This window comes from Cyprinus carpio, chromosome A16, assembly GCF_018340385.1.
Source record: "Cyprinus carpio isolate SPL01 chromosome A16, ASM1834038v1, whole genome shotgun sequence".
Lineage (NCBI taxonomy): Eukaryota > Metazoa > Chordata > Actinopteri > Cypriniformes > Cyprinidae > Cyprinus > Cyprinus carpio.
The window spans coordinates 15,154,889-15,182,157 of record NC_056587.1 but is presented as its reverse complement, the minus strand read 5'-3'; the positions used below and the strand labels follow the sequence as shown (position 1 = coordinate 15,182,157).

General features: G+C 35.1%; 2 protein-coding genes across 2 annotated transcripts; both read left to right on the top strand.

Moving 5' to 3' along the window:
- Positions 1-331: 331 nt before the first annotated feature.
- LOC122148022 (purine nucleoside phosphorylase-like) lies at positions 332-11,742 on the top strand. The gene is made up of 6 exons (XM_042772918.1): positions 332-474; positions 1,792-1,964; positions 4,491-4,594; positions 8,905-9,080; positions 9,190-9,380; positions 10,347-11,742. Exons 1-6 carry the CDS (start codon positions 452-454, stop codon positions 10,592-10,594), a joined length of 915 nt encoding a protein of 304 aa, XP_042628852.1. The 5' UTR covers positions 332-451; the 3' UTR covers positions 10,595-11,742.
- A 2,675-nt stretch (positions 11,743-14,417) lies between these two features.
- LOC109068967 (calbindin-like) lies at positions 14,418-26,602 on the top strand. Its single transcript, XM_042772917.1, has 11 exons — positions 14,418-14,606; positions 14,910-14,986; positions 19,303-19,377; positions 19,933-20,013; positions 20,402-20,458; positions 22,317-22,394; positions 22,499-22,554; positions 22,631-22,670; positions 22,752-22,805; positions 24,389-24,460; positions 25,766-26,602. The coding sequence occupies exons 1-11, from the start codon at positions 14,528-14,530 to the stop codon at positions 25,877-25,879; spliced, it is 783 nt and encodes a 260-aa protein (XP_042628851.1). The 5' UTR covers positions 14,418-14,527; the 3' UTR covers positions 25,880-26,602.
- Positions 26,603-27,269: the final 667 nt, after the last annotated feature.

The following is a 27,269-nucleotide window of genomic DNA, read 5'->3' as shown; positions in this document are numbered from 1 at the left end:
GACAATGTGTTTTCATTATTTTTTCAAGCTTAGGTCAATGTACAGCTTCTACAAAGCAATATATTTAATTCTATTGATCTAGCAGAAATGTATTATCTGTTTTAGGATATTTCAAGGGTCGGAAAATTCCCCCCAAAAATAAAAATTTACTGGAAAATTCATTCTTATTTGTGTGTGTGTGTGTGTGTGTGTGTGTGTGTGTGTGTGTGTGTGTGTGTGTGTGTGTGTGTGTGTGTGTGAAGATAAAGTTTCTTAGGGGACCGAGTCATATAATTTCTTGGAAAGGATATGGAGATTTCCCACTCTCCATTTATGCAGCCAATGAGACAAGACCTTGAAGTCATTTGAGAGATTACTCTGTCTCTCTCTTTCTCTCTCTTATCTGTTCTGATAAGACAAGTACACATGTTTTCCAGGTGCTGTCAGCCAGTGACTACCTGTGACTGAGATCATGCACACCGAGGAAAACTCATGGTAAATTTTAGTTTTATGTCATTGATATAATTTACATAGACAATATATAAAGTAATTTTTATTAAAAACTTTATAGATGAAAACGTATTTACATTTACTGTTTACTGAGCTAAAAGAGTCACTATAGATAATGTAATTTTAATTCACAGCTGTTATCTTAGATCTCTTATGCATTTAATCAAATCTTTAAAGGTCAATAAAAATATATCAGGCCTGGCAAACACAGCTGAGTAACAATATGGAGCAGAATTAAATGAGATGCAAATTAAATAGAGCATTGAAAACTGCATGCTGTAAATTTGCATTTTGGACTCTTCAAAACTCCATTCAGAAACTCTGAATGTGTCCACTATTAGCATTTTCACTGTCCTCTAAGCTTTTACCTATTCAGCTCTATCTATTCAACCACATTATGTCAGGTTTATATTTTCAGATTTTTGCTACCAGCCAATTTTCAAATATCAAGAGAGTCTCTGTGGTTTCATTCATATTAGTTAATTTCCTGTGTGATTTATATGGCATTAGATTTTCATAACTGACTCCGGAAATCATGAGACATAATAAAAAATGATGTGGCCTTCTACAGTGCAGTTGTTGTGAACTGTCAAGGTAGAGCTTGATTGTTTATATATTAATGTGAAGGTCTGTTCTATATTTCTGTATTGTGTACTAATATCTGATCACAGAACATATTCCTATTTTTTGATTAAATAATAATAATAATAATAATAATAATAATTATCATTAATCTGTATTTTCTAGTTTTTTTTTTTAAATCAGTTATTTAAATTATTTTTTATTATTATTATTATACTTAAAGACAATAAAAGAAAAATAAACCTGAATTCAATTTAGTCAGATTTATGCTTAAGGGAAAGAATGAAACAAACTTAATTCATAAGATCTTAATATTATTCATATTATTCAATGCTTTTAAAGTGAAATTATATTTTTATCTTGTTCTAATGAATATTTATATATATTTTTTTAAAAACAACAACAACAAAAAAATGTATTGTTTTCAAATGATCTGGCACTGCAAAAATTAAATATAATATGAATACAATATGAATATATTATTTTTGTTTTAACATTTAAAAATAAACCAGTTAATAATTGATTATCTTGATGCATTGAATTTATTTTGATGTTGAGTTTGCAATTTGAAAGATTGTCATGTTTCTCATTGTAAGCACTGACTAATAATCAGAAGATTGTATATTGCCACTTAGCATCTTATTTGACATAATTTGAGCAGTTATCAATGTGACCTGTTCTAATGTATCTGGCCATCATTCTTCCTTTCTCCTGACTCAGCTGCTGTTCCTTTGATGACTGCAAACTGACTACAGAATGGCTGCTGAGCAGGACGAGACACAGGCCAAAGATAGCTATCGTGTGCGGCTCTGGACTGGGACTTCTCACAGACAGTGTCTCAAATAAACAGACCTTCCGCTATGAGGACATTCCCAATTTCCCAGTGAGCACAGGTAACAGATTCATGAAAATGTATCAGAGCCGAACTGAAGGAACTGTTTACACCAATTCTTTCTTTCTTTCTTTCTTTCTTTCTTTCTTTCTTTCTTTCTTTTCTTGAGCCGAACTGAAGGAACTGTTTACACCAATTCTTTCTTTCTTTCTTTCTTTCTTTCTTTCTTTCTTTCTTTCTTTCTTTCTTTCTTTCTTTCTTTCTAAAGAAACAATATTTGGCATTTACAGTAATAAAGCAAAGGATGGAGTTGATGCATTTTTTTGTTGTTGTTGTTAATTTACACAGTGTGGTCATTTCAGTCAGCATGCTGAGTCTATGAAAAAGCCATTAGACCGATACTAGACTTGTTGCTAATGCAAGGAGTGAATCTGAAAGCACAGAGGTTTTCATTCTGTCCCTCATTGTATTGTATGGTTAACAAATCATGTCCAGCTCCTGCTAATATGAGCTATAAAATGAATAACTACTGCCTATGAATAAAATATCATGACTGGAGCAAAAATAGCCCCTAATATCTGCCACAGGGAGTTCATACTATGATATCTTGGACAGGTTTAAATATTTATATGGCGAGGTGAATAATCTTGAGAAGCATTCAGATGAATCACATGATATTTGCACCACCTGTAGCAGGTGTGTGTGTGTGTGTGTGTGTGTGTGTGTGTGTGTGTGTGTGTGTGTGTGTGTGTGTGTGTGTGTGTGTGTGTGTGAGAGAGAGAGAGAGAGAGAGTGTACTTGAATGATGGCTGAAGAATAAGAGCACTTGTAATTAAGGGAAAGTGTAATAAGGGTCTTAGAATCCATTTGTGTTGTCATTTTTTTTCTAATCCACTTCATAATTTAAATTTGCTGGTTTATGGAGAGCAACAGAGAAATGACTGACAAGTTGAATAATGAGAGCTATGGATGCTCTGTGCTCAGTGCTCATTTTTTAAATAATAAATTCTTCACATTGCCCATTGCATCGGTCATATAAATCACCAAGTGTCAAATGAAAATCAAATCACTTTAGTGTCACTACACCATATAGATAGATGTAAAAAATCTTAAATTCTTGAAACTGTGGTCTGTCAACAAATTCACTCATGTAGTGACAGTTTAAGACAGTTTAAAGATGCACAGAAAAGACAATATACTCATGTGTAACTGCTACAGGTAAAAAAAAAGATGCATTTTAACATGATTATACAGTTATAATATTAATATGTATACATGGTTAATAATATTATTTTAGTGCATATCATTTTTGTATATTATTATATGTATATTATAATTATATATAATATATGAGATAGATAGATAGATAGATAGATAGATAGATAGATAGATAGATAGATAGATACATAGATAGATACATAGATACATAGATAGATAGATCATTTAATATATGCACTTCACTTATTTCTCATTAAATTTAGATATTTAGGAATTTTTAAGCAACTCTAAATTTCTCTCAGAACTTTTCTCATTACACTCATTTTTTTTTATTTATTTTTTTGCTAAATTGTGTGACAATCTGACCAGGCAGCGTGCACTGAAATGTTCATTTGCTCATTCACTTTTACAATGTTGCAGGAAATACATTTCACGGTGAGTGTAATAACCTACCTCTCTGAGTGAGTTTTTTTTTTTCTCAGAGTCATTCGTCAATGCTCGTGCAAGAAAAGAGGAATCGGCTCATGAAAAAACAGAGATATTATTCCAGCAGAACCTCATTACGCTGCAAGTTTTAGGGCCAAAATTCAAGGTTGTATTTACATAAGCTCCAATTCACTTGGCTCAGTCGGCTTGTTTCCATGTCAAAGTAAGTTCCTGAAGCCACTAACCGACTGCAGCCTCCTATTGGCTCATTATTTTAGAAAACAATGTTTTCTCCACCTGTTCGCACACTAAAGATACACAATCAGTCATACTAATGCCATCCTTGATGACATCAGCAGTCATCCCTAAGCAGCAAATATAAACTTTTCCGATGTTGAATGAGCAAAGTGAACATGCAAATGCAAATCGATGAACTTTGAAACACAGCCAAGCCAGCAGGATCTCTGAGACTTGGGATCAGTCATTAGTCATTTAACATTACATTATAGAAAAGGATTAGATGGCTTCTGTTATCACTTTATTTGCTCATTACAGAAAGGTTATGCATTAGATGAATAATCCCTTAGGCAGACTCAATATATTAGGAAGACAGCAAAAACTTAATGCTTTACAGCAGGAGGTTCTTAATCAGGTAAAGACAGCTTTAGAGCCCAATACAGTGCATTTTATCATCAAACTGCTTCATACATCACATGATGTTAGAGCAAATCAATATAAAAGTGTCACTAAATGGTATTACTTGGTATTTGTGTTACTCATGAAATTCTGTGAAGGTGGTATCTTAGGACTTAATCACATACTTGAATTACAATTTTTATATATTTTATAATATAAATATACCTGCAATAAAATTGTATATAAAATATAGTATATACAATTTTTAATGTGTTTTTTACTCATATGTTTGTCTTTTTATGCATAGTTCCTGGTCATGAAGGGAGCCTGGTGTTTGGTCAAATCAAAGGCAAGTCATGTGTCTTCATGCAAGGAAGGTTCCATCTCTACGAGGGTTACTCATTGTGTAAGGTGAGCTCAAATAAACGGTTTGATGCCTCTGTTGCAGGTAATACCACAGCCATCTTGTTCAACCTCATCTTGCCTTATGATAGGCTTCTAAGATGCATCCATTTATAATGCTTACAAACTCAGTGGCTTCTTTACTTGAAGTAAAATCTATTTCACAAACCCCATTTTGGGGGCATCAATGTCTCAAAGTATTGTGCCGTATGTTTCAAGTAGCAGCCTTGGCTTTTCTTTGAATCACCTCAAGGACAAGTGAACTTGTTTTAAACCGCTCCTATTTGTAAAAACAGAAAGGAGCTGTTACCTCATGTATGGGCAATTAACTTTATCTGTCACAATCAGGAGCCACACCGCATGAATACAGAGGCTGAATGCAGAGAATGCAGGTGAGAAGAAGAAATGATCTGCACACTGCTCCTGTCATTCTCATATCAAAGCAGTTAATTGACAACATTCAGTTTACACTTGTAATCCATTGTAACCAACCATGGACCTTATTGTCAGTTTTGTTTTCATTTAAAAAGGAACTGAATGCATTAACATGTTAACAATTAAAAATATTATATTAATTGTGAAAACCTTTTCAAATTGGTTGAAAGTCTTGGTTAATTTACAATTTTTCAATGTTAATATACCCCTGAGTTCAACTAAGCAGCATGAATTATGTGAGCTCTTGGCTTTCTCTCCATCAAAGTCTGTCTAGGGGAATAATTTATCTGTTGCACATGGGGCCAGAGAGCCACTTTTTACTAGATTACAGAGGAATCTACAACCTCTTGCCCTGGGGTGGGACTGTCACTGTAATTGCAGCCCTGTCAACATGACACAGTGTATTACAATCAGTTGTCATGGCCACCATGCCCTCTACAGCCAGCCAAGAGCTTTTCACTCTTAATATGCTGCTAGGGCATTAAATCCATCAGCCTCCTGTATTAGCAAACTCCAGCCTTTCAAAACACTATTTTGTATTTAATATCTTAATAGCTGTGGCACATAAAACACACTGACATTGGATTACTCGTCAGTATATATATATATATATATATATATATATATATATATATATATATATATATATATATATATTACAATCTGACCAGATCTGTATATATATATTCAGTTAGTGATTCTCAGATCTTTACAGGCAAATGTTAAAAAAAGTATTTTTGGTATATTGTCACCCATTAATAAATAATTAATTAGCATTGCTAGTGCACCTTCCTAACATTTGTCTGACAGGTACATATTTTTTTCATTTACTTTTTGCATTAAAAAAGACAAATATTGTGTGTACGAACCTGCCAAAGCAATTTCTTTAAACTGTGAATCTAAAAGTAAAGTACTGAAAGGTTATGACTTTAGCTTGATGCTAATAATAATATGCATTTTAGTACTGTTTATATATTTAATCATATTTTGAATTAGCTTTATCTTTCATATTTCAATAGGGGTTAGGTATTTTAATTTTAATTTTTAATTTTAGTTTTAGTTCAGTCTTTAGCAATTTTGTTATGTGCTTTTGTAATATTTATCTATTTATTTATAAATTGTTAAATGTATTTATGTATTTATTGTAAGGAATTTTAGTACTTAATTATTGTAGTTAGTTGCCAAGGAAACATTTCTAATTTTCATTTAAGTTGAAGTTTTTTTTTTTCATCTAATATTTTTTATTTTATTTTATTTTATCTTTATTTCATGATGATTTTCAAATGATTTTCATAATTTTGGTTTAGTTAACTATAACAACACTGAAGCTAATGCAAGATATGCAGATTCATTTTTATAACTCATGCGTTGTCTTTCTCAAAAGTATCAATTAGTTGTAAACAGATCAGTTAGTGAATAATATAAGGAAGCAAATTGGGATGTAGACTGACAAATGGGTACAGATGGTTTTTGTTCTCAAAAAACATTTTTTTTTTATTTTGAAGCTCCTCATATAATAAGCAGGAGCTCGACAAATCTGGGTATTCAATCCTTTGTCAAACTTTGACAGCTGGTTTGTAAATGCACCTTCAGTCCACTGTTCAATTCCCTTTAGCTGACTCATATCTGTGAGTCACTGTGCAAATCTATGCCAACTCCCCGTGCCCTAAAAGTGCACCCGACTCATTTCATTTACAGTTTAACTTGCTTTCACGTTTGCCCTTGGTAACACAAACAGTTATTATGGCTTGCTTCAGTGATCTCTTTGTTATGGAGAGATGTGCCGTGGAGGGTAATTGGACAGTTGAGCTTGGTTAGCCCTTTCAATGACCTCTGTTTCTCTGCAGCAAGTAAAGCAGCTTTATGGTGTTCAGATGCATTTAGAGGGCTTGTTTAAATTGTAAAGGGAGCGTTTACACAAAATTCATTTTTTGCATTCCACTCTGTTGCTTTTGCGTTGTTTTTCTATGTAAACATGGGCTAGATAGACACGTATTTTAACATCACAATCGGGTCTCATCTCTCATGTATCATTCTAAAGATGCAGTGCAAGTTTCAATAGAATCTACAATAGAATTTCTATTATACAGGTAAAAAATTTAATAATTTCAACTCACATCAATATTAAATGTGTACACAATGTGTATATTTATTTATTAAATAATGTGCAATTGCAAAATATTCTTGCTTATTGTTCACTAAATTGTTCAGTTTAAACAGACGATTAATGTGCAATGATTATTTAAATTAAATTAATTTTAGCACAAACATCCCTCTATTCTATGCAGGATTATTCTAGTTGTGAGATTGCAATTTATTCAAGCACTATTTTGGCATAATTTACATTTCTTGCAGAAATCAGGCATAATAGAATTTCTGAAATTTTCTCATATCTAATTTGCATAAATTAGTGAATCTTGTGCTAATAGACTACAGATACTATCACTGAGCGAGCGCAATTCAGTCTTAGTGAATTCCTTCCTTCTTGTCTGTATGAAATTGAAATATATGCCAATTCATGATACAGTGCCAAGACATACAAAATTGTCTTATAGACATATTTTCATTACTCCATAATAGCACACATTTATCAAGCTGCTGGTGACAGGTAATCAACGGACCATCTATAGACCTATAATGCAACACCTAAACCAATTCTCTCCGGAGAGTTAAAGACTGAAGGGATCTGATCTCTGAGAGTTCCGCAAAGAAGTCAGCTTTGATTTAGAGGGTATCAAATTGGGGTGTATTTCCTGAGAATGCCGGTCCACCTCGGTGACCCATCTGTGTATAGCTGTAATGGGCGTGTTACTCGAGGCAGCCCCGCATGTCCACCCTGGTTGATCAGCTGGAGAGCAGGCTGACAGACTGTGACATCCCTATTGAGCTGTGCTATACTGAGCCCGCAAGTTCATTATTCATCTCCTGCTCACACTGACACCTCCCTTAATGGCTCCCTGCTTTACAATCCTATATTTATCCCATTTAGAATCACTAAAGCTTATTTAATACCTGCCTAAAACTGTGAGACACCATGCAAAACCATTGCATATTTAGGCTTGTGCATGTTTTCATATCCACATGGTCTTCTGAAATGAAAGGAGGCCCTTTTCCAGTCGAATAAAAATTTGATTTAAAAATATATATATATTATTTAATTACAAACAAATGTCTAAACATATAAATAAATGTTGGTCCAGGGCCAATTAAGACCATTTTCGCACCCTAGTTGAGATCCCTATTGGCATTAAATAAAAAATTTAAGTCAATTAAATGAGAAGAATTTATAAAACACACCCACATTCATTCATTTATTATGTGAACGAAATCAAAATTGTAATAATATTTCCAGTATATTCATAAATAATGACACGATTATTCAAAATATTCCTGGACAAAACTTTTCAAAATATCTTTTGTGCCAACAGAACAAAGAATCTCATATGGGATTGGAACAACTTGAGAATGAGCAAATGATGACAGCATTTTAATTTTGGGTTAACTAACCCTTTAACAAGGGCTTTTGGATGCTCATTAGCGCCCCCTCCAGATGGTGGTGCCCCAGGTGACTGCTTAGTTCCCCTTGTCAATGGCACCGTGTTGGTCTCCTGTTTTGTTATATTTGTTTTGCTTTATTTCTGTAATTTCGATTCTTCTCTTGTCCAAATTTGAGAAGATGCAAAAACTGCACATACCACATGCTATTTTTACATCTTTGTCTTCCATATATTCCATTAAATATGTCTGAATCGAAGAGGCAATGGCTTATTAAGAATCATTAATTTAATAATTTAAAAGTGAAAATGACATATTTGATGGTTTAGTAATCAGAGAGGTTCTGTGCTGTGAGTAACATCTTGTATTTTCTGTGGGAATTTTTCCAGGTCACGTTCCCCGTGCGGATCTTCAAACTGATGGGTGTGGAGACCATTGCTGTGACAAATGCCTCGGGAGGTCTTTGTCAGGATTTCAAAGTGGGAGACATCATGGTCATTAAAGACCATATTAACTTGCCAGGGTTTGCTGGACAGCACCCACTGTGTGGACCCAATGATGAACGGTATGCAGATAAGGGAGAGAAAATGGCAGAATAAAATGTGAATAAAAAGTGAAATATTTTACAGTACTGTTTTCCGTTTTATGGAAATTTTCTTCAATCTCTTCCTCAGATTTGGGATCCGGTTTCCTTGCATGTCTGACGCATACAGCAAAGACCTGAGGAAACTTGTTTTGGACATCACTGCTGAGCTGGGCTACTCTAATTTTGTGCATGAGGGTGTCTACTGTATGGTTAGTGGACCCAACTTTGAGACCATCGCTGAGGCACGCATGCTGCACATCTTGGGGAGCGACTCTGTTGGTATGGACAATCACAGTACACAAGGAAAAAAGCGGCAAAAACACATGGAAAATTAAAGAGGGTACAGAGATGCTGCAGGAAAGAGCACATCCCAAGCTGTCAAAAACCATATGACCACTTAATATGAAAAACTTCAAACACAGTCAAAAAGTTAGTATTTTTATCTGATTAACCCTCATGAGTAATCAACAGTTTAACCCTTAAAAGTCCCTTGGTATGACTTTTTGTTTGTGCTTTGAAACTGATTTTCTTTCAAGTCCAAGTGCACTATACATCCATGTGGTTAACTTAAACTGAAAATAGGAAAAAAGCTAATTCAAAATCAATATATTCTATAGTAGTATATACAATAAATAAATAAATAACAGCAGTGTATAGTGAGTTCCTCATTGCTGCATCAGATGACCTCTCTCTGAGGAGCTGGAGTGTTTAACTTTTTTCTTATCTGTTTAGTGCCTCTCCTTTAATTGGTCTTTCATGAAAATTATAGCTGGTTAATGATGATGTGCCAAATTAGCAGAGGGGATCTGCAATGTTAACTAATGGAGATTAAGCCCACCTAAAGGGCTAAAGAAGCCCACTTCAGTCAATGTGATTTAGGTTAATCAGTGATCTTAATAACTCTCTTAACCATATGATTGGCATAAACTATACTCACTGCTGGCCTTCAGTGAGCTGAATGATGTCTTAGATAATTGGGCTTCGATTACCAAATGGCAGCACCATGGGGTATGTGCTAAGTGGGCTCCCCTGGCTAGACCGGCCAGTGACTGGTCCATTTCGGTTGCTGTGTGAGTCCTTCTTCCTGTGTATCCAACAAGACCCCAATAGTCCTCATTAAGTATTACTTGAGACCCAGACCCAGTCTGCTTTATTAATGAATTACCTACTGTGCCATAACAGAGATGACTGCCATTTAATTAAGAGTCTTCCTCTCTTTCTCTTTTCCTCCTGCTGCCCTCTCAGGCATGAGCACGGTTCCTGAGGTGACGGTAGCCAAGCATTGTGGACTGCGGGTCCTGGGTCTCTCACTGATCACCAACAAGGTTTCTCTGGACTACAGCCACGAGGAGAAAGTGAATCACGAGGAGGTGCTGCAGATCAGCAAGATGAGAACTGAGATGCTCAAGAACGTGCTCGTAACCTTCATCGCTCGCTCTCACCAAGTGGAGACCATTAACAACAGCAACTGCATCTACTCAAATGCCATGTAGGTTCAATCAAACCAGCTCAATTGAGGGCACTGTTGAAGTCATGTGAATGTACGCTACAGATCTTAAAGGCTTCATGTTATGCTTAGCCTTTTTTATCTGGTTGGTTGAAAATTCTAGTGATGAGAAATTTTGTATATGTGACAAGATCAGCAATTGTATTACGCCCCGTGTAACAATATTTAGTTGATTAGCGTCAGCAGTTAGCCCTTGCTGTTAGATGCAGTAACTACACCTATACCTCTATATAAAATAAATATTTGCTATTCTATAATTTTTATTCAGCATGTTTTTGAAGAATGTTTCAACTGTTTTTGTCCATACAATGAAAGTCAATGGGGTCCAAAACAACACTGGACCCCTTTGACTTTCATTGCATGTATTCAAAAAGAAAGAAATATATTTTTGTGTATGTGTTCTACAGAAGAAAGTCGTACAGGTTTGTTAAACACATGAGTGTGAGTAAATGATCCATTTCAGTATCCATTCCAAAAGTTTTCATAAATGTTTACGACTTATGTATTTAGCATTTTCACATAACCATTCTTATCCCCATTTGTTTTTGCACCATTGAGTTTTCCATTATCATAAGCGTATGCTATGGACATAGATTTATCATTTTCAGCGCATCATGAACCAAACAACTAATAATAATAATAATAAAGCGATTTAGAAGTAACTGATCAATTTATCCATACTATTATGCGTCTATTTTGACAGATTCCTAATGTTAATAAGAAATTCATCAAAATCTAAATATTAATGACTAATGTTCAAATTAGCAGAATGAAATGATAAATCAGTGCATTATCTGTTTGGATAGACTTTTGAGAGGAAGCATTGGTGATCATGTTAAACACTGGTGGACTTGATTGTTTTAAATCAATTTCCAATAAAACAGCAAATCTCATTTATATTATATGGTATCTCAATATCTGAACTGTAGATGAGTTTTTATATGCAGGTGTTGCTTTATTCATGTCTCAGTAAAAATACCAGCTTGGGGCAAAATATTTTGAATTACTCATTTACTGACAAAAACTTTCAATTTTGCTCCTCTAAGATGTAACTCTGAGGGTCAAAAAGTAATTCCTCTAATTAGCACCATCTTATAATGAGTATTCTTATCAATAAAATGGATTTTTACCTAATCAGGACTTTTGATGGTGTTGGTGTTGCGGGCATAACCTTCTTTGATTTTCTTTGAATGTCAAGTACAGAAACCAAAAGTTTGCTCGGCCCAAATTCATTTAAATGCAGACATTCGCATTCCTGTTTTCTGGAGTCAGCATGAAATACTGGTCCCTTCTGAACAGTCTTTGAGTCTTTTAAGGTTCTGCTAGAAAGGCGGCTCTTAAAACTCTTTTCAGACTGTTAAATCTCTCACTGAACATAAGGCTGAACTTCGACCATTTAAGCTCACACATACATTAGCAAGCACAAAACTGCTTATTGTGGAATAATCAGAGAAATCCAGACGTCCAGGCTGAGACTGGCTGCAATCAAACCTCCTAAAAATAGGTGGCAATTAACTTGGGAGCAAACGTTGAATTACTTTGTAAAATATGAATGTAAGCAGTTTTCATATCACAATAATTTTATTATGAAAAAACAAGGTCAATTTTGCAATTAAGAGATAATTTAAAATAGGTCTAAAGGTGATCAGGACAAACAAAAAAATAATAACCAAAATGGTTCCCATTTCCCACTGGTTGCTCAACAGTGATCTGCTTAATGGATAAATTGTTCTTCCATGAATAACACACACTGAGGCATTTTTAATGAAGAGAGTTTTCAAGATGTGCTTCTACATTAATTATAAAAAGTTATGCAGACCACAACAATATGCAGCTGTGTTAAAACTAACAGGAATGGCAAAGCCTTCTTTTGGGTTAAAAAAAGAGCAGCAATATTATTTTTAATATTATTATTATTATTCAAGTTATTATATGGGCAATATCACACAAGCAGGATTATGATATATATCTATATCAGCACGTCTGTGATTACCTGTGGCCTTGTGTCTACGGCCAAATCACAGCGGTGTTGATATAGAGCCATATTGCACTTGTCTATGATACTGCTTATATACAACCGTTATATGGCACAAGTGTGTAAATAAATAAGAAACAACCACAGAGTGTCTTTTACAAAACCCTCATTTGTGGAATTACTTTCTTCCAACACAGATTCAAATCTGCACCTGAGTTACACAGATGTGCCCACCCAATGTTGCCAACTTGGAATATGTGTGCTTTTTCAGCGTTCTTGATCTAAAGTTGAATAATATAAACATAAAATAATATAAAATGTCTACATTCATTGCTAAGTCTCTACTGTAGCTCCCATGTACTAAAATACCACAAAGGATCGCGCTGTGTTGTCAGGCTCCCATTCTCTATTGAATCTACAGCATGCATATTTGCCAGATTAACAAAATTTATCGAAGCTGAACTTTTGAAATCAGTTTACAATTAATCTGATTGCAGGTCTCATATATGGTGTGTATCTCAGCATCTGAGGTGTAGATGAGTTGTTTACTTGTGCAGGTGCCACTGTTTACTTGCTAAGGTGTGATGTAAACTCCTCACAACAATACTCTGCAGGAGTGTTTCATAATGGCTTTGGTTCACACTACAACTGTCAGCCAATCCATCTGTGTCTATAGAGCAAATAGTGACCAACACCACAAACATATGCCAAATTGTCATGCCTCTCTTTCAGTAAGTGCTAAGAAACACTAATGTTGTGTTGTGATAACATCTGGAAGCACCATTAGCATCATGTAGTCTAATTTAAGCTCATTTCACTCACTCTGCCAGACTAGCAGGGAAGTTAATAATTGCATGAGGGTGGCTGTGTGTGGTGAACTGTCCATCTATCTGTCTGTCTGTCTGCCTGTCTTCCTGCCAAGCAGGATGCCATGACAGAGGACCAGAGCCCCAGCCATCGTTTGATTGGGGAGAGCCCCATTAATTAGCATATGGAGAGCAATTATCTTATGGGTCATTGCTCATTTTTATGAATTAATGTTCTGAAAACAAGAGAAAACTAACAAGAAAAATGAACCAGGGAATGATGTCCTTAGAGCTAAGAGGAAAATTAATTCCATAAGTTCAGCGCTAGAATCAATTTATACACAAAACACATACATAGAGCATACAAAAAAGTTTGCCCTCCTGGATAAAGACATCTCTGAATTCTGAAGGCTAAGCTATCAATAGTGCTTTCCATATAATACAAAGCCATGTGTCTGAGAACTGCAATCACATGACAAGTTTACTTTTGATTCTGAACAAAAAATTAACTTTGCATCTTGATTTTGCTTAGGACCAAACTGCAAATAAATGTCCAGCTAGATGCAAGGATTAGTGTGAGGATAATAGGCTACTTTTATGACTTTCAGGGGAAACTTAAAAAAAAAATCAGGCAGGCCTCACTACGCTATCACTAAGCCTTTTCTGAAATATTTGTGATGTGCAAATCTGTAAATAACGAACGTACTGTCATGCTTTATCATAGTAGCGCACGAAAATTATTGTAATAGAAACTGTCATTTTGCGACATGTAGCCTAAAAATATGCGCGCTGCGGCTGATTTGACTAATATAGGAAACATTATTGAAACTATACTTTTGGTGTAAAAAACATAGCCCTACTTTGCTAAAGACCTCCTGGCCAAAATAAGTTGGAGCTCCGTTGGAGTCTGTGACATACGAGCAGAAAGAAGTCCTGATTTAAATGCGTCTCACATCTGTGTAGCTCAGCAGTCGGCACTAGTGCGCGCCGTGCGCTACCTGCGGTGTGCGGAGACAGAGGTGCGCTGGGGTTTTGCTGAGGGGAGGGGGGCGGAACTTCACTTAAATACTGGAGACATCACAGTGTCATTCTCACAGCATCGGACTCACCGCATCAGCGCCTGACACACGGAGAAAACATGGCAAACGCGTACCTGCAAGGAGTAGAGATCTCAGCATCTCAGTTCCTGGATATATTCCATCATTATGACCACGATGGTAATTTATTTCCTTATTTTGTGGATTTCATGAATTTTTTTCTTTCTTTTTTTTTTGGGAAGAAAAAAATATTGGGATAATTCATAACACCTGCTTTGCAACTGGTTTCCAAAAGTTTGGTTAAAATCATTTGTCTGATTTATCTTACCTAACAGACATTCATTTTTTCCTTTGAGGATATAAAAAAAAAAAAAAAAAAAAAAAAAAAAGATTGATAGTCATTTCAGATGGTTTTAAAATAGACTCATTTCATCTGAATTGAAACTGTGTTGTGTCATTGACTTGGGGTGTAAATGCTCTCAGGTAATGGATATATCGAGGGGAAGGAGTTGCAGAATTTTATCAGAGAACTTCAACAAGCTCGAAAACAAGCAGGACTGGTAAGTCACACGGTTTTCTTTAATCTTCTGCTGCATATTGGTATGAGCAATCAGGCTGGAATTTATGGGACACATCCCAAGAAGATAAGAATAAAATAATTTAGTTAATTGCCAAATCTTTTTTTTTCTTAAGCATTTTGCACAGGTTTAAAATTCTCTTCAAATTTAAAATTAAGTTATAAATATAGACACACACATTTTGTTTAAATCTTATTGGCTCTTGGTGACCATTTTTGTTTGATTTGCATGACGGCTATGGGCAGAACTGAACAAAATTCCTGTGTTAGTCCAGTTTCATTTGGACTATGAATTCAGAAGATATGTCAATATGGATCACACCCAAACATTTTACTGGTTTGTGTTTTTGAACTGCTTTGCCACATTAAAATTCTTTAGAGAAATGTGTAGAATATGATGATACATAGTAAATGTCATGCAAATTAAAATAACTAGGAAGCTAATTTTTCAGAAAATTCAAAGTTGTGGAAAATGTATTCTAGTACATAAAGATTCAAGCAAAAAAGGCAACATTATGTAAAATATGTTTATTTCATAAAGTTGGTATGTTTAGTATTATGAAATAATATGTATAATATGTAATTTTAGTGGCATTACACATTTGTGTCCTAGCATTTAAAATAAGTGATGAATTCTGCCTTTGCATCATATGATGGAGTGGCATGTTATCAGACCTGTTAAAAGCTCTGACAGAGGACAGAGACTTTGTCCCAGTTTGTCTCAGTCAGCACGTTAGAGTCAGTCTGTCTCCCCATCTGGGTCCATGCACATCTGCTGCTGGCTCCTCCCCTCATTTGCTTCATAGAGAATAAATTCTTGTTTGTGTTTGTTTTACAATAACTCTTCCGTTCTTTGTAACTGCAATCTGATGGTTATGCTGTTATCTATAAAGAACAGCAATGCACTGTTTCTTGAAAAAAAGAAGAAAGAACCAAAGGCTCAATGAAGAGAACTGCATGCAGACTTGATGTAGTGGAATGACCTTGGATGAAACTCATTACTGGTACAAATCGTGGATTGTTCTTGTCTGGAAAATACACATGCTGAAACTGCCAAGCAAACAACATTCATAAGGGCTGGGAATGACTGAATATATGCTGAATAATTGGTAACCGAATGATTGTAATGAAATGCCATAATAACAAATGTGAAGTTTTGAGTTGTTCCATCATGAAGGTCAGAGTATGTAACCATTTAGCAGAAAAACTACACTCACATCATGGACGTTTCTCCCTGAGCAACCCAGGTTAAGTGCCACGCTCAAGGCTTGTTCTGGGATCAGAATATAATACCTATAGGAAGCATTTTCATCTCAATAGCAGTTGCTCAGGTGGTTCAGGACCCTTGGAAGTAAAGGACTGAAAATGTTTGGTCAAAGGAACCACTGAAATGTTTTGAGGAAATCGATCGATCGATCGATCGATCGATCGATCGATCGATCGATCGATCGATCAATCAATCAATCAATCAATCAATCAATCAATCAATCAATCAATCAATCAATCAATCAATCAATCAATCAAAACATACTGATAATGTTGCCTTCACTACTGACTAAAATGATAAAAAAATAAGATAAATAAAATAAAATAAAATAAAATAGTAAAATAATAATAATAATAATAATAATATACTACTACTACTAATAAAACACATTGATAATGTTTATTGGCTGATGGCACAACAAGCATAGGCCTTCTTTAATACAATACTAAACTAAACTAAACTAAACTAAACTAAACACAATACAATACTGAATAAATAAAATGCACAGAAAATCTAAAATAAAATATATGCATATAAAATATTACCAATATATGTTGCCTACGACAAAATCTGTTAGAATACACCGCTAATTTTAAATGTCCATTATGATAAAACAGCCTTTTTTTAACCAGATTGTATAGTTACAGTATCAATCACCAGCGGCTAACTAGGTAAACCTTGACACTTTTACACAAGCAAGTAACCGTCAGGTTACCAGCACTGATAATAAACCTCTACAATCACACCATCTTTATGTTATAACTGCAAGATCCAAGGTGTGCAGCTGGTCTGACATCATAAAGCAGTGACTTTCTTGTCCTCTATTTTGTTTCTGTGGTGGTGTCCAGTGGATGTACTTTATTGAGATTCCCATGTCATTGAGTTACAGCCCTGTTAGGCATAAAAAGGAGGTGATTGACTGTGACAGCACTGAGGAAAAGCAGCCACTGGGTCATTTCACACCTCTAATGATATTGTGCTGTGCTTTACTGCACCCTAAATATCTCTCATGGGCCTCTGCATATAGCAATTTAATTTATTCAGACTTTAAGACTTCTAGACAGTGCATGTTTCCAGGTTTCATGTACAAGATTAAATCTGTGCCCACTTCAGGTCAGTTTGCCTAATACTCTCGAAGAAGGCAGACTGAAAATGTCTTCATAGACATACATGGATCTGAACACACAAGCCCTAATAATGATGCCAATCTACAAACATCAACTGAGTAAAAAGACCCATCAAATAGCTAACACAAGATGACAAAAACAACAACATCAGCATGAAGACAGCAAGCAGCAAAACAATAATCCTTGATCAGTAACCGCATAATTTATTCATGTTGCAATGCATCATGGGAGCTGACAAACACTGAACAAATTAACAACATTACTCAGTATGAAACGAATAAGTTTTATGTAGATTGAAATTAATTCATACATTTTAGTATCTGTGAGACAAACTTTTTTATTACTACTAATCATCACTAAAATTGCAAACTCACTCTGTTCATCATTATCTGAAAGAGGGCAGTTCGACCTAAACTAAACTAAATTTAATTTTCATTTTTCCCTAGTTCCTTTAAATTGTTTTGATTTTATCCCTCCCTCACTGTTATGTCAGTTAAAGCAGGCATATTTGGATTAAGTAGTTTTGATCACTTTTCTGGACAGAAACCTCAGAGGACAAGGATTTCAGGATGTTTCTACAATTAATCAATTGCCTTTTCAACCAATCACACAGAATCCTCTGTGTATTAAACAGAAGAGAGTTTGTTGCTTTGCATCGTGAAATGAAGACAGACACAGTTTTTGTTTTATCCAGCTGTATTTACTCAGTGCGACTTAATATCCAAGTGAAAGATATAAGACCAACATGTCAGAAAAATAAATAAAAAAACAGAATCACTGAATTAGGAAAAAGGATCACCCCTCCTAAAAATGAATTTTAAACTCAATCAGCTGTAGCTAATCACCTTCTCAATGGCACATTGAGAACATTGAGAACAAAAAAAAAAAAAAAAAAAAAAAAAAAAAAACTGTGCCAGTCTTCATTTCAGGCTGCAAAGCAACAAAATGTGCTTATTTTAAAGGGGGATCACTGTACAACATATCAATTTGTGTACAGGTGTTTTGCTCATATTTGGAATTTGGGGTTGAAGGAAATGACTGAATACAAATATAAAAATGTAAAGGGTAAATTAAAAAAATGTAAAATGTAAAATTTAATTATAAGCTAGAAGGAATTTTAATATATACACAACAAAATATATAAACTGTATACACAACTACACACACACACACACACACACACACACACACACACACAACAAAATATAATGAATAAATATTTATTTTTTTATTTTTTTTATTTAATGACCCACATCATTTGTATCTAATGCCAAAGCACATTGGAAACATTTTATTCCAGTATACTCAATTTAGAAGTCTGCCCTACAGCAGTGCAATGCCCTCTCAGAGACGACTGTCTGAGGATATGCCTTCATTTGTCTCAGCCAACCTACTGATTCTCACTGAACCTGTAGTAAGACAAATAACTCTTGGTATACAGGCGAAAGTTTCGAAAACTTGGTGGGTTGCATTTTAGTGGATGTAGTAAACTCTGGAGTCTGGGGCCTAACTGTCATCAAAACCCTTACCCCATCATGTGAATGAACTGAAGTGTTTCACAATTGAGTGATTTTTGCACAGTCACCGCTCTGTGTCCTATGCCGAGATGGGCAGATTTTTTTGAGGAATGAGAACTCCTCTCATCTGCATCAAAAGCAGTATGAAAACACAATCAGCATTGTGCAATGAGGGCTGAAGATAGCAGCACATCCCATCTGTCTGTGCGTATTTCTTCTAACACATCAATGGCTTTTAGAAGACAGAAGAAATGGATTGCAACAGCCGGAAGCTTGATTATAGCCACTGAAGTCTGCAGCAAACTGTATTTTTTGTTAAAATGCCTAAGAGTTACAGAATGTATTTTTTAGAATGCATGTTTATTATATTATTATTTTTTTCTTCCAGGAACTAACAGACAAGATGAAGGCCTTTGTGGAGAAATATGAGCAAAATGCTGACGGGAAAATAGGTATCATTGAGGTAAGAAAGTTCAAACCCTATGCTAGGGTATTAAAATAATGTTTTTTTTTATTATATAATAAGATTTTCTGACTCTCCAAATGCCTGGCACAAACTGCAGTGTTTAGACTCCAAAATTAAAAAGCCTAGACATGTAAGCACAGCGCAGCATTTAGCTCATACTGCTGTGTTGATTTACCTGAGAATAAAAATGTTTATTCATTTATTAAATTCTTTCATCCAACAAAAGTACCGTGAGCCACATTTGACTATCGAAACATTATTTATGAAAACAGAATCGCTTGTCCACATTGTTGAATCTCTAACCCATTCAGAGCAGTGAAAGCGTGTGGATTTTCAGCAATCAGTGCAGCTGTCGGCAGCTCTCTGAGAGCATCATTTCAGAAATGCTATCATTTAGCAGATATTCTCAGATCCAGCAGCTCTTGACACCTCAAACTGACATCCCTTCATAGCTGACAGTCAACTTGTCTTTCCCATAGGAATTTATGTGAAATTACATTCATCAAAAAGTGCAGTTTGTTGATCTGATCGTCTTCTTTACATCTTTCACAGCTGGTTCAAATACTACCTACAGAGGAAAACTTCTTGCTATTTTTCAGACAACAACTGAAATCCTGTGCAGAATTTATGGAGGTGAGTCTGAAATGTACACAGTTTAAACAAACTAGAATAGATGATACCACTGCATGTCTTTGAAGTATACAATTACAGTGATTACAGCACTAAATCAGCACATTAGAATGATTTCTGAAGGATCATATGACACTGAGGACTGGAGTGATGATGTTAAAATTTAAGTTTTACCATTACAGGAATAAACAACATTTTAAAATAGAAAACTGTTATGTTAAATTTTAATAATATTTTCCAATATTACCGTATTTTTCATCAAATAAATGCAGCCTTGGTGAGCATAAGAGATTAAAGATGTTTAAAAAATGTAAATGTAAATTCTGAAGATCAGCATCAGTCTTTTTTCTATAACAATTCCAATAGTTAAATTGATTAATTTTCCCACCAGGCTTGGAGAAATTATGATGCTGATCACAGTGGATACATCGAAGCTGACGAACTCAGGGTAAGAAACAATCTTTTAACCTTTTAAAAGATGTGAGCTCAGTCTTCTTTGTTGAGTAACTTAACGTTTATGGTCTGCTGAGATTGACTTTTTATGCTCCTTTTGTGGGACCCAGAGACCCCAATGCTGTAGGTGTAAAAATAATAATAGTAATTTTAAACCTGTTATTTTCCCTTCAGATATGTATGTTGCTCTGACTTAACTGACACACTACAGCTTTAACTCTGTATTTTACAACCAAGTCAACATGAACTTTTCAGAAATGTGACTACAGTAACATTTCTGGTTCTGTTTGGGGTCAGTTACTTAAAGGAAGAGTTCACAAAAAAAATAAAAATAATTTGCTGAAAATTTACTCACCCTTGGACCATCCAAGATGTAAATGAGTTTTTTTCTCCACTGGAACAGATTTGGAGAAATGTAGCTTTACATTACTTGTTCACTAATGGATCCTCTACAGTGAGAATGACAGTCCAAACAGCTGCTAAAAACATCACAATAATCACAAAAAATTCACATATTGGCATTTTGGCCAGAAGTGACAATTTAAAATTCAAAAGCCTTAATGATGAAGTTTTTCAAAACAAACACATAGTTTTAGACATTAATTGTTGGACGGGAGTCATGTGGATTACTTGTGGATTATTGTGATGTTTTTATCAGCAGTTTGAACTCTCATTCTGACGGCACCCAATCACTGCAGAGGATCCATTGGTGAGCAAGTGATGTAAAGCTAAATTTCACCAAATCTGTTCCAGTGGAGAAACAAACTCATCTACATCTTGGATGGCCTGAGAGCTTTTTTTTCTTCCTTTTTTTCATTTTTTGGTGAACTATTCCTTAAGTTTAAGTTAAGTTTGTTATTTAAGACATACTGAAGCCTGCTGTGGAGTTTCCTTCTCAAGAAGTCAAGAAGCAGTGCTCGAGGTCTTTCTCTAGCATGTGGACTGGAGGGTACGACAACAAACTGAACAAAAGATTTGATTTTGGGCCCAACACTAATAACCACATTCACCCCTCAAAGGAGCTTGTGTAAAGTAAGCACTGAGGATTTATGCATTTAAATTAAAATAGGGAGAGGTTTCTTTGAACAGCTGCCAGATTTACAGTCAGTGATTTGATGAGTGCAATCTGTCAACACTGGACTGTTTTTGGACCCACTAATGTACCTCTGGCAGGAAAAGCAAAATCTGAGAGCTGTGTGAAATATGGATGTTGCATTTTGGAGACAGCACCACTATAAACATAATATGGATAGTTCCGGTCATGGATACTGATTGGTCAAAGCAGGTTATATTCTCTAATCAAGTGCAACAATGCCTGCTCACTTTTTTAGCAGCCTTAGTTATGGAAGTATTTTTCTCATAAATTTTTCCCATAGGGATTTTAAAAAGTCTTAGTTTGAAAAGACAAAACTTTTTGTGACAAAAAGTACAAGGCTTCAAAGAGGAAGAACTACAATCCCCATGAAGCATTGCAAATGACGATCAAATTAAAAATGACCTGCATATAATGTGTACAAATATTTAGGTAGCTGAGGGTGTAGAGAAACGGATCATTTACAGTGCTTCACAGAAGTGCAATTTATTTGTGTTTCTCTGATTGATGGAGATTTTTCTACAGATTCTTGGGTTTTTCACCAGGAATTTTTGCACAATTATTTAGAAAATAAGTTAAAATAATGCATGCTGACGTCTTCGATAGAAGTGTATCTCACAGTATTTCTGTCATTAAACATTTATAAGTTATTGTTCAAAATCTATTTGCATCCTGAAAAGTAATAAATAATCTATAAAAAAAATAATAATAATCTTACTGACCCCAAACTTACTTAATGACTCCAATCTATATTTTTCAGAATTTTTTGAAAGACCTGCTTCAGAGGGCTAAAAAACCATATGATGAGAAGAAATTAGAGGAGTACACACTGACTACAGTAAGTTCAGGGTGAATTGCACAGCCCATCAAAAATGTGTATTTTGCGTCACCTTAGAGAACTTGCCATTTTGAGAGAATATATATTGTTTGTTTTTTTTACAGCTGAAAATTTTCGATTCAAATAAAGATGGGAAATTATGTCTGTCAGAAATGGCACGGTTAGTGAGCTTGGAATTTCATTCTGAATATTTATCATTGCCTATTAACTTAATAACTCTCTTATTTTTTAAACAGGCTGTTACCGGACCAGGAGAATTTTCTACTAAAATTTCAGGTATGTCAGCATTAGGAATTAACCCATAAATGGATTGGAATAACCCGTAATCTCTTACAACTGAACAAATATTTTCTTCAGGGGGTAAAAATGGCCAGAAAAGAGTTCAACAAGATTTTTGAGTTATATGATCAGGTAAGTCTCTTGCATTGATCAATCACTCCTTCATATCATTTAATAATAAAAATCCCATGCCCTACAGCCTTAAAATACCTCAAGCCTAAACTTAATACTGGTTGATTTTATGCATAACCAAGCATGCATAGATCAGCCAAAGTGTCTCCAATTGTATAAGACCAGAGGAAAGCAGCCATTAGTATGCAAAGGTAGTCTCTTTCAGTCTGAATATCACCTCCAACACCATTGAATCTTTTGGCCCTGGCTCCATTGTAATGTATTACTGTGTCCCTGAATAGGCAAGTTCTTCACTGCTGATGACAGCACCCCTGATCTTTATTGATTGGCAGGTTCGGGTTGCGAACTCACATGGAGACCGGCTCAAACGCAAACATACCCGCTTTTGGGCTATTAGAAATCACAGAGTGATGATGCGACATTAGAGGTGGCAGCATGTGCTCAAAGCTCTGAGGCATTCAATTACAGACACACTGACTGCTGCTCTGCATTTAGAAGACATGTGGTTTGGCCTTATATTGTTTGCTCTTTCCTTTTTTTTTAATTTCTTTATTTTTTAATGCAATGCATTAAATTAACTGACATAAGCAGTTTTCATAACTGCATGGCCAAATTCAAAAACGAAACTAAAATTATCTTTGAGAGTAAGGGGGCCCTACGCAGCTCGAGTACTTTTCGTATAGGGAGGATCGGCTCTGGGACTATGCAACAGACGAGCTTGTTCTTTCATCAGCTCATTAAAAGGCCACTTTACGAGTATTAAGGAGATACAGACTTATTCGATGGGCTTATTCCTAATTTAATGCTTTAATGCCTCCTGAAAAGTCATAATGAAGTTTATTTTTGATGCAGTATGGATGCAGTAGTTAATAGTTCACTCAAAAATTATTTAAAAAGTTATTTTTACCTTCAAAACATTATATAAGTATATAATAAAATTTGACAATGTGTGACAATTTGTTCTGCAGCATCTTTGCAGGCCCAGGTTGCTATGAACTGTTATTTTATGACCAAGAACTGTATAATGTAAAATAAAATAAAAGTCCAATAAAATAATATTCCAATATTTTGAAGTCAAATAAAATAAAATCTACTTTTGTGTTCTTACAAATATAAGAAATATAAAATATGAAAAATTTAAATGATAAAAAAATAAGGATTTGGTAGGGCATGGTGGTGAATTAAAAAGGGGTTTAAAAAAAAGTTAAAAAATTTGAGGGTGAACTTTTCTTTTAAACCAAAGCCAATACATATAGTACGTACACTGTCTTTTCAGGAGCATGTCTAACTGTCTCAAGCTATCTAATGGATGTTACAGGCCCACTTTCTCTGGCTGTTATTTCTTCAGAGCACCAAATGAGCACCTCGAGACCCAGCATGTCATTGCATTGACTCTGTGTGCAAAACCGATCCTTAATGCCCTGATTTCCAATCTCTCCCCTAGAGAACATTGCATGAGGCGTCCCTAATGTCTGAAAAGAGAATACAGGAAATGATAGTAAAGTGGCATGACGCTGAGTTTCCGCAGTGGCTGTCACACATCTGTGCTCATTAATGTTGACTATGCTCTCCACCTCTCCCAGGACAGGAACGGTTACATGGATGAAAATGAGCTTGACGCCCTCCTTAAAGACCTTTGTGAAAAAAACAACAAGGTATGCATCTAAAAAAAAAAACCCAGGTGATCGGAGGTTTCTTGCTTTCATTTTCTGAGATGTGTTGATGTATTCCGACTCTCAATTGAAGCCCACGATGAGCACAAACTATTTTCCTGAAGCAGACTCATAAATGATAATACTAGTGAGAAATCTAATCTCCTGCTGATGCATGTGGATTGCATGCAAATGTTCAGCTTTAGAAGATAGAAAAACTACTAGATAGAGAAACTACTGTCATCATAAAACTATTACTAAAAAAAAAATTGGGAATTGTCGGGATCAGTACAATTTCAGCTATAAGCTGTAGATTACCACAAATGACATCTTCAGTCCCTCAGACTGTAGAAACAAACAAAATTAGCACATGTAGGAAAGCACTTACTATGGTCTGTGGGGCACAGCATTCTACAAGGTTCGAAGATTCCATGAAGTGCAGTTGTCTTTCTTGTGCCAACAAATTTCCTATTGAAACAGGAAGTTTTGGCAGGGCCCATTTTCTAAAATAACCAGTTGGCTTCAGTTGGATCACAGCTGAGCCATGATTAGCAACTTGCTAGCTGTGAATGGGGTCGTCTTTTTATTCTAGATAACCTCTGATAAGACAAAAATCTATGTAGTGCAGGATGAGTCATCAATATTGTTGTTCCATCTTCCCGGCTGAGAAAAATTACATTTTAAAGTTAAAAATGATGAACTAGCATATAGATGATCTCATAACTAAAAATGTTTATATATATATATATATATATATATATATATATATATATATATATATATATATATATATATATATATATACATATATATATACATATATATATAGTGTCACGATCATTTCACATCCATTAATTTGGTGATCAAGAAACATTTCTTTTTATTATCAATGTTGAAACTCTTGTGCTGCTTAATTCTTTTGTGGAAACCATGATGCATTTTTTTTCTTTGATTAATAAGGTTTAAAGAACAGTATTTATGCGAAATAGTAAACCCATTTATAATGTTACAAAGATTTCTGTCACTTTTAATCAATTTAATGCATCCTTGCTGAATAAAAGTATCAATTTCTCAGAAATATATAAAACAAATCTTACTGACACCAACTGTTCAGGCTATTTCACACCTTATAAATGTAGTAAAGTAAAAACAGTATGCAATTCAATATATTTATACGTTTTAGGTTTTAAAAAAAATTGCTGCATGTCTGAAAAAAGCCTTTGAGACTCATGAAAACTGAACGTTTCTAATGCCACATTGACAGATGCTCTAAAGAATCACTGAAGATATTCTTCTGATCTCTGACAGGTTCTGGAAGTCAGCAAAATCCCGACGTATAAGAGCGCCATCATGGCTCTGTCTGACGGAGGAAAGCTCTACAGAACAGAGTTAGCGCTGGTGTTGTGCGCAGAGGAGATGTGAACACCCTCATCTGTACTCACACCATCCCAGAACCCCGTCCTCAGCTCACCTGTGATGTGTAAAGTAGCTAGAACCCTCTTACGTTCTTTCATTTTGAATATGAATTTCACATAGAAAGGCAACCCAGTGGCACATACTTTTCAATTTGTTGTTTCTATACTGTTTCTAAGTGTACAGATTTTTTTAACAATGGCACAGATACAATACTTACAAACTACACTGCATACATGAACACATTTCCCTCAACAAAAGAAGAAAGCCAACATGCTACCGTATCCCCATCTCAATTCAATACCCAAAATACCTATTCAGTAAGTATAATAATAAGTATTGATTTATCTTACAATATCATATACAAAAGCAATAATGTCCTCAAAGAATGCTGTTGGTGGGATCCAGCGTAAAAAAACTCCAAAAGGCTGCATTTACTTTTGCGATGCATGTTTGTAACTGACGGCAGGCCCTGCTAGTGGGGTATTTTTGACTGCAAGCACATGCCGAATGTAATGCATCGCCCCAGTCCTGTCTCTAATGTTAGATTTTGCACTGTAAAAAAGGACATGCTCCTCTATGCTAAACACCACAGACACTGTGTAAGAAAATATTAAACTTATTGACTACTCGCATCCAGTTGTGTGTCATGAATCCCTCAGTCCCTAAAAATCTGTCTAATTTTAATTGTAAACATGCATGAGATTCTTTCTTCTGTGGAAAGGTATCTTTCCCCCATACAATGAAAGTCAATGGGATCTAATGCTGATTTGTTTTGGACCCCATTGATTTTCATTGTATGGATAAAAACAGTTGAAGGTTTCTTCTAAATATCTTTTGTGTGTGTGTTCCGCAGAAGAAATAAGTCAGGTTTGGAACAATATGAGTAAATGATGAACATCTCAAGAAGTTCATTGTGTGATTTGTAGCAACACTAACAACATGCAAATGTTATTTTGCTCAGTCAATAAAATAATTCTCAAAATGTATGCCTGGTTTTAAAACAGTATGTGAACATAAAGCGGGGGTTGGAGAGTTCTAGCAAAAAAACAAAGCATCTCTCAGTAGAGTTCTCCTTCCCATTTAAAGTTTCAACAGATCATGATCTTATCTTATAATTGAACAGTTGACCTTCCCAAAGCGGACAAAGCAAGACATAAAACTTGTGTCATTGTGAACAAACAGAAACACTCTGCCTAAAACCTGTTTATTTAGCTGGAATGTTGAGAGAAACTAAATCAACTAGGATAGCAGCGTATTGAAAATGCATTTGATTTTCACATTTTTCATATCTATATCAGGATTTTATGCATGGAATTTCGATTAGACACCTTTGGAACGGAACACCAAAGATGAATGGCATTCGAGAGAAATGCCTTTTCCCCTCAAGCGCTGTAGC

Excerpts from the sequence above, each read along its gene's own strand:
- LOC122148022 (XM_042772918.1), top strand. The coding sequence starts at position 452 with ATGCACACCGAGGAAAACTCATG. Across the intron at positions 4,595-8,904 it reads AGGGTTACTCATTGTGTAAG|GTCACGTTCCCCGTGCGGAT; the intron begins GTGAGCTCAAAT and ends GAATTTTTCCAG. Across the intron at positions 9,381-10,346 it reads CTTGGGGAGCGACTCTGTTG|GCATGAGCACGGTTCCTGAG; the intron begins GTATGGACAATC and ends CTGCCCTCTCAG.
- LOC109068967 (XM_042772917.1), top strand. The coding sequence starts at position 14,528 with ATGGCAAACGCGTACCTGCAAGGAGTAGAGATCTCAGCATCTCAGTTC. Across the intron at positions 22,806-24,388 it reads TTTTTGAGTTATATGATCAG|GACAGGAACGGTTACATGGA; the intron begins GTAAGTCTCTTG and ends CACCTCTCCCAG. Across the intron at positions 24,461-25,765 it reads TTTGTGAAAAAAACAACAAG|GTTCTGGAAGTCAGCAAAAT; the intron begins GTATGCATCTAA and ends GATCTCTGACAG.